Source organism: Chaetodon trifascialis, chromosome 12, assembly GCF_039877785.1.
Source record: "Chaetodon trifascialis isolate fChaTrf1 chromosome 12, fChaTrf1.hap1, whole genome shotgun sequence".
Lineage (NCBI taxonomy): Eukaryota > Metazoa > Chordata > Actinopteri > Chaetodontiformes > Chaetodontidae > Chaetodon > Chaetodon trifascialis.
The window spans coordinates 22,458,415-22,470,686 of NC_092067.1; the positions used below are offsets into that span (position 1 = coordinate 22,458,415).

Genomic DNA, 12,272 nt, shown 5'->3' on the forward strand with positions numbered 1-12,272 from the left:
TCATCAGCTATATTCAGAAACCCCTTGACATTTTTCCGCAAACAGATAGCACTCCAGCCCTCCACCGTTCCCTGTTCCACTGCTTTAGCTGAGAGAAGGGGAGGACGGAATAAACTACTCAGGATATCTTTTTTTGAACAAAGTGACATTTTCATCTTGTAACCAAGTGTCTCTCACTGAATTTGTAAGTGAAATCCTCCAGAAAATGCCACAGTGGCCACAACCCCACCCTTTCACCTTCTATTACGTCAGTTTCCTTTCCAAAGTCTGGGTTGTGAAGTGAATTTTAGCAACGTTTCCTGTTTCCAAGGAATATACACGCAACATTAATATGACTGTACACACACATTGAAATCCTGCATTTCTCAATGCTCACCTCCTCTTAACACAGTTATTCTTAGGGTCGTTTTTAAAATGCATGAGTTCTTGTTTCCTGCAGGAAGTGCCGTTTGATGCCCTCCGCTACATGACTGGTGAGTGTAACTACGGGGGCCGTGTGACAGATGACTGGGACAGAAGGACCCTGCACACGATCCTGTCTATCTTCTACACCTCAAAGATCATTGAGGACCCCGACTACAAGTTTGATCCCAGTGGGTTCTACTATGCACCAGCTGAGGGAGATGTAAGAAACAGAAAATCCTACAATCTGTGTGATCTTTCGAAACCACCACTGACATCAGGCAGGATTTTTTTTTTATATATCTCAACTTAATGTTTGGCTGCAAGCACAAAAATGCATACAACATTTAGAGAGACTAAGAAATACTGTAAGTTATTACCATGGAAATTAATCCAGTAATGCACACAGTTTGGAAAAGTCTGTTGTTAGATGCAAGTCACTCAGTCACATTCAGGTTGCAGATTCACCCCCAGGGGGAGCTGTTTACCGTGGAGTTGCTCTGTTTTACTTTGATCAGTACTTTCATAACCATCAGTTACTCCGAAGGTGCCTCGAGTATCATTGCCTTAAAAACTCAAGAAAAGTTAAACTCACTTTAATGTGCTTGTTTTCAAGCTAAGCATATTACAGGACTCACAGTTGCTTAGCACTGTTGTTGAGCTACCTTTAAAAAGTCATTAGGAAATAAAATGTGTGTAACAAGGCACAGCAGGCAGCCACCATCAGTGAGGGTTGATATATTTGTTAACACAAGTGCAATCTATGGCGCGCTCCATTTTATCTGGCATTTTGTTCTCCAGTGCTTCACCCCCCTCCAACCACATCTTTTATTCATGAAGTCACATTTACATAGTCATTATAATAAATGTCAGCAATCTAAGGAGCCGACTTGTTTTTCAATGAGTGTTATTACTCGAGATGTTTCCTGATGTTGCGTTGAAAATTGTCCTCTTATTTCACTCCGTTCCTCTCCCTCTGCTTTCTGCATCTCTGTTGCAGTACAATAGCTACATAGAATATACCAAGTCGCTGCCTCTCAACCCCTCGCCGGAGATTTTTGGCATGAACGCCAATGCAGATATCACCAAGGATCAGGCTGAGACACAACTTCTGTTTGACAGTATCTTGCTGACACAGGTAAATCCATCTGGACCTTTGAAACACAAAGTCCTATTGATTAGCTGCTAGTCAGGAGCTAAGCAGTAAGCATATTCAAGTCCTTTAACACACACACAGACACAAATAATTTGAGCCATTGCAATGTCTAAATATAAAGCTAAGATTTCTTTTTAATGCTATGCATTAGAATAATGAAGGCAATCCTTTATTATGCCTTTAAATGACCTGGAGGTTTATGACTATAGACAAATAATAAATACATTACATTAACCAGCACTGTGGCCTGGCATGGGTACAGGTGCACACAAACAAAAAAGTTCACTAATTTTTCAGTGCCAGCCGGCCTGGGTCGCTTCCTAAACCAATATGCCCCCTCTTAGGCAACATCCCAGATGCTCAGTCGGAGTGTCATCACTCAGCTGGTACATTTTCAACTTGTCGATAGTGTGCATCACACTCTCAACCAGCATGACACAAACATACACACAAAACAAATAAACCGGGGTACAAACTTCAAAACACACGCGCCTACACACTGAGAAACTGTTTCACATAAATGCACACAGCATCAATACGCTTCCCTCAAGTTTCCACTAACTTTTAGAAATATCCTTGCCAGAATGTAATATTTTATCACCGTGCATTGAAATGTACTATGCAACATTAATTAAAGAGCAAAAATATAAATAAATATTTCAGTTGTTTGTAGAGAGACTTCTTAGAGAACAACAAAAAAAACCTCATATTAAGTTGTCTTCCTTTGACACTGAAAAGACACAGTATGACTCACAGTGGCTTTGGCGGAGCTGTGTGATCCCACATCATTACATCCCAGCTGTGCAGAGTTAGACTAGTTTAGCTTGTTGAGGATTATATCTCACCACTTCCCAGCTCCAGTCAATGTTGGCTACAAATCAAATCTCAGAGAGTTCACATCAAGACATACTTGAAGATGACAGAAATGCAGCTTCTCCTGCGAAGTGGAAAGGGATATTTATTTATTTATCCCTGTATCCGTTTATTTATTTTAAGATATAGAGCAGTCTGTCTTGCTTAGCAAAGATTTCCCACTATGCCAAAACATGCCTGAATTCCTCTGGGAATTAAACTTGATATTTATTTTATTTATATTTAAGACCAGACACTCATAAGTGCACATTCCTCATGGATCCTACACATTCTAATTCCTCTCATTTAATCTCTCTAGCATACAGTGTACATATGCTGTCACAAACACCAGAGGTATTTAGACAGCTACAGACCTGACTTGCTACAGACAAATGGAAAATTATTTCCATGGGCATTGCCACTTCTAGACTTCAAGTTGAAATTAAAGCTCAATGGAGTCTGGCATTTATTCATATAAACTCCTTTCAACAAGATTAATAATGGCTTCAGTCATGTGTGGACTTTATTAGCATCTAATACATTCTCATCAGTCTCAATGACCGATAAACAGGGAGAGGCTCCAAATGGAATGAAACAGCTATTTGTCATTCCCCTACTGTAACCCCAGTGCCATTAGCCAATGATTATCCATTACCGCTGGCTAGTGACTGAGCATCAAATAGGTAAATGGTGCAAGTTGAGCTGAGATGAAAGCAGAGAAATCACAGATTAGAGTGAATGATTATCAGCATGAACGATTATTAGAATTGTTGATAAGATTGTGTCAAATTTCTTTGTGGATGGAAATGTTGTGAAGTCTTCTGACTTGTGAGGCGGTGTGTGTGTGTGTGTGTGTGTGTGTGTGTGTGCGTGCGTGCGTGCGTGCGTGCGTGCGTGTGTGTGTGTGTGAAACTGTATGTGTTCACAGAGGGATAACAGTAAATACTGTGTATGTGTATCCTTAGGATCTTATCATCACATAGGCTAGCCTGAGAAATGTCAAATTAAGAAAGGGAAGAACACTTTTATTTAAATCATTTGACCAATATTCTGTTATTTTGTGTTCTCTTGAAACCATAAATCTGAATCAGTTTGGCACAAAGACAATGAAATATAAGCAAAGCCAAGTCAGATGTCAGAACCTCTTAACATTGTGGTCTTTTGGGGGCCAAAATAGCACCAATGCAAAGGAGTCCTGAAAAGGGGATTCATCATTTGACAAGTCAAAGACAGCAAAAGATAATTTCTCCAAAAAACGATGAACTGTCAAACCGATCCGAGCCACAAGTCCTGCCTTCCCTTCTCATCCGTCCTCTGTCGCTCTGTGTCTCTGATCAGTCTCGCTCTTCAGGCGGAGACGCCAAATCCTCAGATGACATGGTCTTTGAAGTGGCAGCTGACATCCTGAGCAAGCTGCCTGGAAACTTTGACTTGGAGGCAGCGATGAGGCAGTTTCCCACCAGCTACAATCAGAGCATGAACACAGTGCTGGTGCAGGAGATGGGCCGCTTCAACAACCTGCTCTGCACCATCCGAGATTCCTGTGTCAACATTCAGAAGGCCATAAAGGTACCTGGGAGGTGCTGGGAGAGAAGGGAATGGATGAGCCCATGTAGCACTATCCTTTATACAATCATGTGTTCACAAAGTGGTGAACCTCACTCCATCCTTGCTTGACTGAGCCTCTCCAGGATGCCCCTTTCATACCCAGTCATGATACTATCACCTGTTTACCCGTGGAATGTTCCAAACAGGTGTTTTTGGAGCATTCCACACCTTTCCCAGTCTCTAGTTGCTCCTGTCCCAAGTCTTTTGTAACGTGTTGCTGCATCAAATTCAGAATGAGCATACATTTACAGAAATCAATGAAGCTGATGAAGTAAATCATTAATATACTGTCTTTGTACTGTTTTCACTTGAGTAGATGTCAAAAAGGATTATTGGGATCCTTATTGTTTGGATACTTATAGCAGAATACTATAGGGCCAAATCCACTGTAATTACGCTAAATGTGTGTTTTTTGGATAAACAGTAAGGCCAAATGATGAATCATCATTGATTTTACATTTCTGTACAGTGAAAGCAATATTTCATGAGAGGAGGCACACCTCTGCTGAATGATTACAAAGGAAAGTCTGGTAATAAATCTTCAGAAATCAGATACTCTAAACGTTCTGCACAACACTCCAAATACACTAGTTTAACACCATAATTTTCCATTAAAAGGAAACAGTTGGACAGTAATTGTGAAAGTTTTGGAGTAATAACCACCATACAGAGGAGCCGCTTCCTGCTGAAAACCTATGTACATTATGTTACTGTGTTTATTATCATACAGGCAGGTTGTCACACAATGCACTAGACAAAGTTAAGAAGCAATGAGCTGTAGAAAAATGAAATGCATACATTACAGAAATGTTGTTGACCCTGTGGGAATGACAAGGATGAAGCAGCCACCCAAAGCCATAAACTAGTGCTCCTGACCTTCTCTCAGAAAGTGCTTTTCCTCTGTAGTATAGAGATGAGTACTGAGCTCATTCTGCTTTGCCATTATGTGTTCATACCACGTCCTCTTGATTGTACTCTATAATCAACAGCCATGCTAGCATCTATTTCAGACTGTATATAGGCACAGTGGTGCTTAAATGCTAACATTAACTTGCAAACATGCTCACAATGTCCGTGTTAACTTGTCAGTGATCAGCAGGTATAATGTTTACCATGTTCATCATCTTATTGTAGCATGCTAAAAATTGCTGATTAGCCCAAAACATAAAGTACAGCTGAGGCTGATGGGAATGTCAGGAGATCAGGTTATGACCATTCATCCTCACAACAGCGTGAATGTCTGGACCAGATTCTATGGTCAATCATCCAAGAGCTGTTCCAGACATTCCAGGCTGGACCAAAGTGGTGGTCCTACCCACTGAAAATGGCCATCCCAAGAGCCACGTTGCTCATATGGCTCAAAATAAGAACGTGTGTGATGTCAGATTTCTCAATGAATATTTGAAACTTGGGTTGTGCTTTTGCAGTCTTTGGATCCATAAAAAAAGAGGAGGGAGGGTGTCTGAGTAGTAGGGGAGCCAGGATTGCTTTGTGTGATGAGCTCAGACAGTTGAACAGACTCCCAAATATAGCTATCTTAAAGCCTTAACATAATTTTACTCAGTGTTTTTTTTCCCCCAAAATGTCACCAAGAGACACACTTGTAGAAGTGAAAGTATCTATTTAGGCCACAACATCCTCCAGCAAAAAAAAAATAAAAGAAGAAGAAAATTCTGACTTTGTATTTCCAAATGAGATTCCGCACATGCCAGGACACAGCCTGCAATTAGACTGCATTAGACTAAGACTGTAATTAGTTAGTTCATAGAATTATGTAGTTCATAGAGTGCTGTGAACCACAGGCCAAACAGAATATCTTCTGAATATATGCGACTGAATATGTCTGGCATCGCACTCCTAATTACACCACATTCGGATTAAAAAAAAAACCTGCCTGAACACACGTGTTTCTCTTTACACTGTTTAATAAACAGACTCATACACATTTCCTCTCCTCCTGAGATGCACCAGTCTCATGGGATTGAAGTGGAGAGAGCATAGAGAGTCAGGAAGGGGAATGAGCACGTCATCTTTCATACTGGTATCAAAGGCTCCCTACAGAGCGATAAGAGTTCCCATTATGTGTCTGTCTGTTACCTATCTCCAGAGAGAAGTTTAGAAGTGACGTCCTTGAATTTCTCTCATATTCGATCCCGTCTTAGAACAAGGCTTGAGCTACATTTTTAAGTGGTGAAGATGTTGATGTGTGTGCGTTCATGTGCAGGGGCTGGTGGTGATGTCTGCGGAGTTGGAGGAGGTGGTTAGCAGCATCTTGAAGGGTCGTGTTCCAGGCATGTGGATGAAGAAGTCCTACCCCAGCCTCAAACCGCTGGGAAGCTACGTCAGCGACTTCCTGGAGCGACTCAGGTTCTTACAGGTGCTGAAGCCAGCCGCAGTGTTTGAAATCACATGCTGAATGTTTTGGGGTTTGTCATAATGACTCAAAGAAGGAGTTATGAATAAATATTGACCTTAATCTCTTAATCACTCTTACAGCACAGTCAGATTAGTGAATACGTATTGTGGCCACTCCCCACTGAAAGGCCATGTTTTGTGCCATGTTTTAAGGCTACCATTATGAGCTGTTGACACAACTACTAAAGTCTTACACAGTTTTTTTTTTTTTAAGAATGGTGGTTGCTGGTGTTGCATTGGCTAATATATTGGACCAATGAACACACACTTAAGTCTGGACCAATTGCTGTATGCTTGCGTCACTCTTTCCTCCAGTGCTGGGAGAGCACTTACTCTGAAGTATGAGCTGAAAAAAGTCCTTTAAAGCAACACTAAGAATACTGCTAAAACCATTAAAGAAGAAACTAAATAGAAGGATTTAGTAAAGTATTGGGTCACCATAAACCTTGTCTTAGACTCTACAAGTCTCTGGGACCATGTTTAGCCTCTCAGAGGTGGGGAGCTACTATCACAGGTTACATCAGTACATGCTGTTCCCTCTACAGTGAATTGAAACCCTGCTTTAAGCTTTGTCGCACTTGAGTTACACAAGAACACCTCAATTCCCATCATGTAGGAGGTAGGGGAGATCTAGTAATTTCTTTCAGTCATGGGGAGATTTGGTAGAGGAAACACATGCCAGACACATGAGCTACTGTATCATGTGAGTCTGCAAAGTGAACTTCATCATCCAACAGTCAGTTCCTGTATTTCCCTTTCTGCTTCCACTGGAGAAGTGCCATTTTCCCCCTGATCATCATAACTCAGTGGAGTGAAAAGAATGTACTGTGTGTGTCTCAGGAATGCCCACCCATGACTCCCCACAGGGTGAGCTGGGAAGTCACGGGTTTCTTATGTGAGGCAGCTTGCTTATACCTTGACACTTTACTCTTTCATCAAGAGAAGAAAAACAAACCACATTGTGAAAACACTCCACCACAGCTGTAGATGTTTAAGGTTGAGCTAACTTTAACTACTTTATATACTGTTGGATAGTTTACTCTATGGCAATGCATGATAGTCTATAAGATCACCATCTGTGTGTCTGTCCTGTGGGAACCACGTATCTCTAAAAAGACAACTTTTCGTGAGCTCAAGAAAACAGGCCTCACTTCTCCCTCTTGTTTAACTTAAGTGGACTGTGTTATAGTGAACTTGGCAATTATTGTAACCTCAAAAACTTTACAAAGAGCTTATTGTTACTCCCTCCAAACTTCAAAAATTGCCTGGCATGGTTGTGGGTACTTTAATCCACAAAGTCCTTCTGGACAGAAGTGATTAACTGACTATCTGCATCTGTGAATATAAATCTCTCTGTTTGCCCTGTTTTTTGTTTGCTGGGGTGCAGGGCTGCGAAGGTGATTTCCAAAAAAAACGCTGCCTGTTGGGCTGCCAAGAGAGTGACTTTGTTGAATTGGGGAGTTCATAAGCATATTTGCTCTTAGCTGTGCATGTGGTGTGGCTCAATGTGGCCTGTCAGTCTGTCCACTTCTGCAGTCCAGACTGAAATATGTCAACAACTTGTCCATCACTTTATGACCAAACACCTGCAAAAGTAAAGACGCTCCCATCTGTACTTTGTTTTTAGTGCTAATTTGCAAATGTTAGCATATTAGCATGCTAAACTGAAATGGTGAGCATAGCAAACATAATACCTGCTGGACTTCAGCACATTACCGTAGTTATTGTGAGCATGCTAGCAAGTTGACGTTAGCATTTAGCTAGAAGCACGGCTGTGCCTAAGTACAGCCACACAGAGCTGCTAGCATGGCTACAGTCTCTCAGTAGACAGACCTGTAAAATGTCCAGTCACATAATCAGCTGAACGTTACATTTAACCATATAGTAGTGTACTGCAGTAGCTATCCATACATTGTATGTTTGTTGTTCATTTGTGCTTCTATAAATATATTTTTCTTTTATGGATTAACTGTCTTTTCTGACCTGGTATGTTTTCAGGACTGGTATGATCAGGGTATGCCTGCTGTGTTCTGGATATCAGGATTCTTCTTCACCCAAGCCTTCCTCACAGGCAGCCAGCAGAACTATGCCAGGAAGCACACCGTCCCTATTGACCTGCTCGGCTTTGACTTTGAGGTCCTGGATGACAAACAATATAAACGGCCACCAGAGGATGGTAGGATGCTAACAGGGGGGGAGGAGGAGAAAGGGTGGGAAAGGGTGTTTTTAGACAGAAGCAAGGATGGTACTGTAATAGTAGAAGAAGGATATCTGGAAGGCTTTTGATTGGATAAAATGGCTCCATCCAGCAAACCAACCCCTAGTTTAATGAAGGTAGAGAAAAGACACCAGGAAGATAGAAAGAGGAGTTGAAGAGTGAAGGAGTCAGAAAGGGATTAAAAAATGGTTCAAGGGGATGAAAAGTGAGGTTTCTAAGCAGAAAGCGAAATGAGCAGTGGGCGGAGGAGAAGAGACAAACAGATGAAAACTGACATTCGGCTGACTGCATGTAAGCGCAGCAGAGTGTAAAGTGAGAGAGGAAGTTAAAGCAAAGCCTCCCTGCCTCTCCTCTGCATGCAGACCTGCGTCAGCCCCTCGCTGTGCCTCCAGCTCTGCAGTGAGATTCTCAGTCAAAGTCCCACATAAAGCCTCACCCTCAATCAGTCCCCAGCTGGGGCCCGTCACACCAGCACAGCCACAAATCTGACAGTGTGTTTGTGCATTTAGGTGTGTGCTATTGACAGGATGCAAACAGTCAGGTATCTCTAAATCTCACCCTTTTTCCCCCACCATATTATTAGGAGAGCTCATATTAGCTTTATGAAAAGGCAGTGTTATAGCACGGAGGTCAGTTCAGCGTGATTCATAAAGTTTTATGGTTGCTGGAAGAGCCGACATGCATCGCAGTCACAGGATAGACGGTGGTTATGTGATCGTAACAGCTGCCTCGTGTTTGTGTGTGACACTCAGGTGTGTACATTCGAGGGCTGTTTCTCGATGGTGCCCGCTGGGACAGAAAGACCAAACTTCTTGCTGAGTCCTACCCCAAAGTGCTGCATGACTCCATGCCTGTGGTGAGGAGCACACACAGCACACTGACACTGTACACAGATCTTAGAGCACCAAATCTAAGGATCCTCAGAAATGACCTGATAATCACACTGAATTTCCGTTTTGTCACACGCACTTCCCACATGGTGCCGTTTGCAAGGAGCAGTTTTTCATAATGACTGAAATAATTGATGGTGTTGATCTCATCCACACCTGTTGCTGTTTTTGTGGCCGTTTTCTATTTGCTGCTTTTCATGGATGTGGCTAACAAGCTGTGCAGGAAGATGATTCTCTATCCCGTCTACTGAGCTTCGATTGGTTGATTTTATCTCCAGCTGCCTGAAACACGGTTATGAAAAAGCTGCTGCTGGTTCCAGAGTGTTTTTCCACATTTTCAAATGTCTCTTTAAAGAATATCCTCAGTGTGGCTCAACGTAGAAACACTTGACGCTTGAATGGGGTGCTAGAAACTTTAAGCTCTGGGTGGGTGTTTCCTGCTGAAATGCACCTTGGGAGTCATAGTTAACGTCTGCCCTGAAGTTTTTATGTTGTTGTTTTTGTCAAAGAACCAGATGTTTTCTAATGCGGTTGTTAATCTTTTGTACTGATGTTTCAACCAGGAGAGTTTAATGTTGATCCAAGTTGTGAAAGTGCATTAGTGATCTGGAAGCAGGTTACCTAAAAATATAGAGAAGATACAGGTGACAGTAGTCTCACCTCAAGGTCCAGATAGAAGCTGCTCAATGTTGGCTTTAAAGTTAATGTGTTTTTTAAACTTAACATTTTAGTCCTTAAAGAGATGCATTTTACCCTTTGAGGAATCAAGAATCCTCCATTTGATTGGAGTTGGACTATGAGTTGCTGTAACAGTCAGATTTTGTGCTTTTTTAAACTGTTAGAAGCTCTTTTTATGACTTAAAGTCCAAATCTGCAGAGGGAAATGTGTGGGTTTACATTTTCTATATTGTTCGGGTTTGACTCCTCATTGTGGGCAGCCATTAAGCCTTGGTGTAAGATAGCTTGGCAGCGTGTAGTGAAAAACACTGCAGGCAAAAAAAAAAAGGTTGCATAACATATTCTTACATAAAGTTTGAGGGGAGGAGTTTATTGATTCTGCTCCTGCGAATCCCTCTGGGTGTCGAATGTAGACGAAAGATAATATCTATTCACGTACCGAATTATGAAAATGGGGCAGATTCCAGCATTATTCAGCTTGTAAACTCCTACGAGGCGGCTGTTTCTTTTTCATCAGAGACCAATATTGTGAATCTCTGAGGAGAAAGTGAACAACAGTCACCATCCTGTAGCTGCAGCTCTACCCAGGAGGATGTTCACCGCTCCTCGCTCTCAGGACGTGATACTGAGCAGCAGCGCTGTGCCTGAAGGAAGCCTCGCTCCTTTGCTCCCTCTCATCCTTTTATTAATTAACTGAGCTTGATATGGTGTTTGAAAGCCGTCTGACAGTGATGGAAACAGAGTGCCAGTGGCAGAGAGCGAGGACTGATCAAGTTTTTTATTCTTTTTCTCCCTCTGTTCTCCATAATGCATTCAGTGATTATGAATAATGCACAAGACTGTTTTTTTTAATATTCAGACATTTCAGGCCAAGTTATTAACAGAATCAGTTTTTGACTAGAGCGGAACTTAATTAAAAATGTGTTTATTATTTGTGTGTGTGTTGGGGGGGGGGCTGCCGTGGCTGGCTTTGAAATGCAAATCCGAACAGAGACGCCCGTTATGGAACCAGATGAGTACTTTTCTGGCTGCAACTCAACAAGCTGTTTTTGTTTTTTCTTTTAAAGATGTTTTTTTGAGTGGCCCAGTTTATCTCTTTTGCATAACCAAGACTTCTTAATAGCCCATGGGGACTCCTCCTTGTTAATGCTATTGTTTTATAAGTTTATGTCCCCAAAGTTCCAATTTGTAAGTTAACATTTGAGTAAAAAAAAAAAAAATGAAGATCCAGGTTAGTTTTGTGTGTAGCTTTCTGTCATGACTTTTGCACCTTTTGGTTTCTTTCACAACGACCACATCCGCTCTCCATCATGCATTTGTCACATAGTCAAGACTGTTAACTTTGTTGCTTGTCAGTGGCGGTGTAGAGAATTTCACTTGCCAGTTAAATTAATCCACCAGTCAAATATTTCTGAATGGAAAATAGCTTCTAAATGACAGTGACTATCAGCTGAAGTAGGTAATGGAGGTAGAGTGAGCATTTGTGGCAGCCACAGCTTAAATTTTAGAATCTTGTCATTTGACCCCGTCGCTAACGCCTCCGTCTCCTCTCTCTCCATCAGATGTGGTTGAAGCCCGTCAAACGACAGGACATTCCCCAGAGGATGTGTTACGTGGCGCCCGTCTACAAGACCAGCGAGCGGCGTGGCACCCTGTCCACCACCGGCCACTCCACCAATTTTGTCATCGCCATGACGCTCAACTCCAACGTGCCCGCCGAACACTGGATCAGACGAGGGGTAGCACTGCTCTGTCAGCTCAGCTCCTAGCCAGGTCATTCTGTTCGACGTGTAAAGAATGAAAACAGTCTCTATTTGATCTACAAAATGAATATAACAACAACAGGTGATAATAATCACTGGTTCTTTGTATCAGTTTTGCTTTAAGTATTAAAGTATTGTGATGATTCAGTTGATTGTAGATTGATTGTAGTATACAATAGTTAGCATATGTGGACAACAGTCAGCAGTAATGCGCTCAAACGCTATAGCAGCGACATTACCTCTGATTGATTTGACCATGTTGTACTTGTACTATGCACAGCTAGCGAGCT

General features: G+C 41.9%; 1 protein-coding gene across 1 annotated transcript in view; it reads left to right on the plus strand.

The window, feature by feature from the left end:
- Positions 1-12,128, plus strand: part of dnah7 (dynein, axonemal, heavy chain 7) — a 73,295-nt gene extending 61,167 nt beyond the window's left edge. The window contains exons 60-66 of the mRNA XM_070975445.1: positions 440-625; positions 1,403-1,540; positions 3,749-3,979; positions 6,243-6,395; positions 8,432-8,609; positions 9,404-9,507; positions 11,782-12,128. Of these exons, the coding sequence (XP_070831546.1) occupies positions 440-625; positions 1,403-1,540; positions 3,749-3,979; positions 6,243-6,395; positions 8,432-8,609; positions 9,404-9,507; positions 11,782-11,988 (1,197 nt within the window). The 3' untranslated portion in view covers positions 11,989-12,128. The remainder of the gene's footprint in view (positions 1-439; positions 626-1,402; positions 1,541-3,748; positions 3,980-6,242; positions 6,396-8,431; positions 8,610-9,403; positions 9,508-11,781) is intronic.
- Positions 12,129-12,272: the final 144 nt, after the last annotated feature.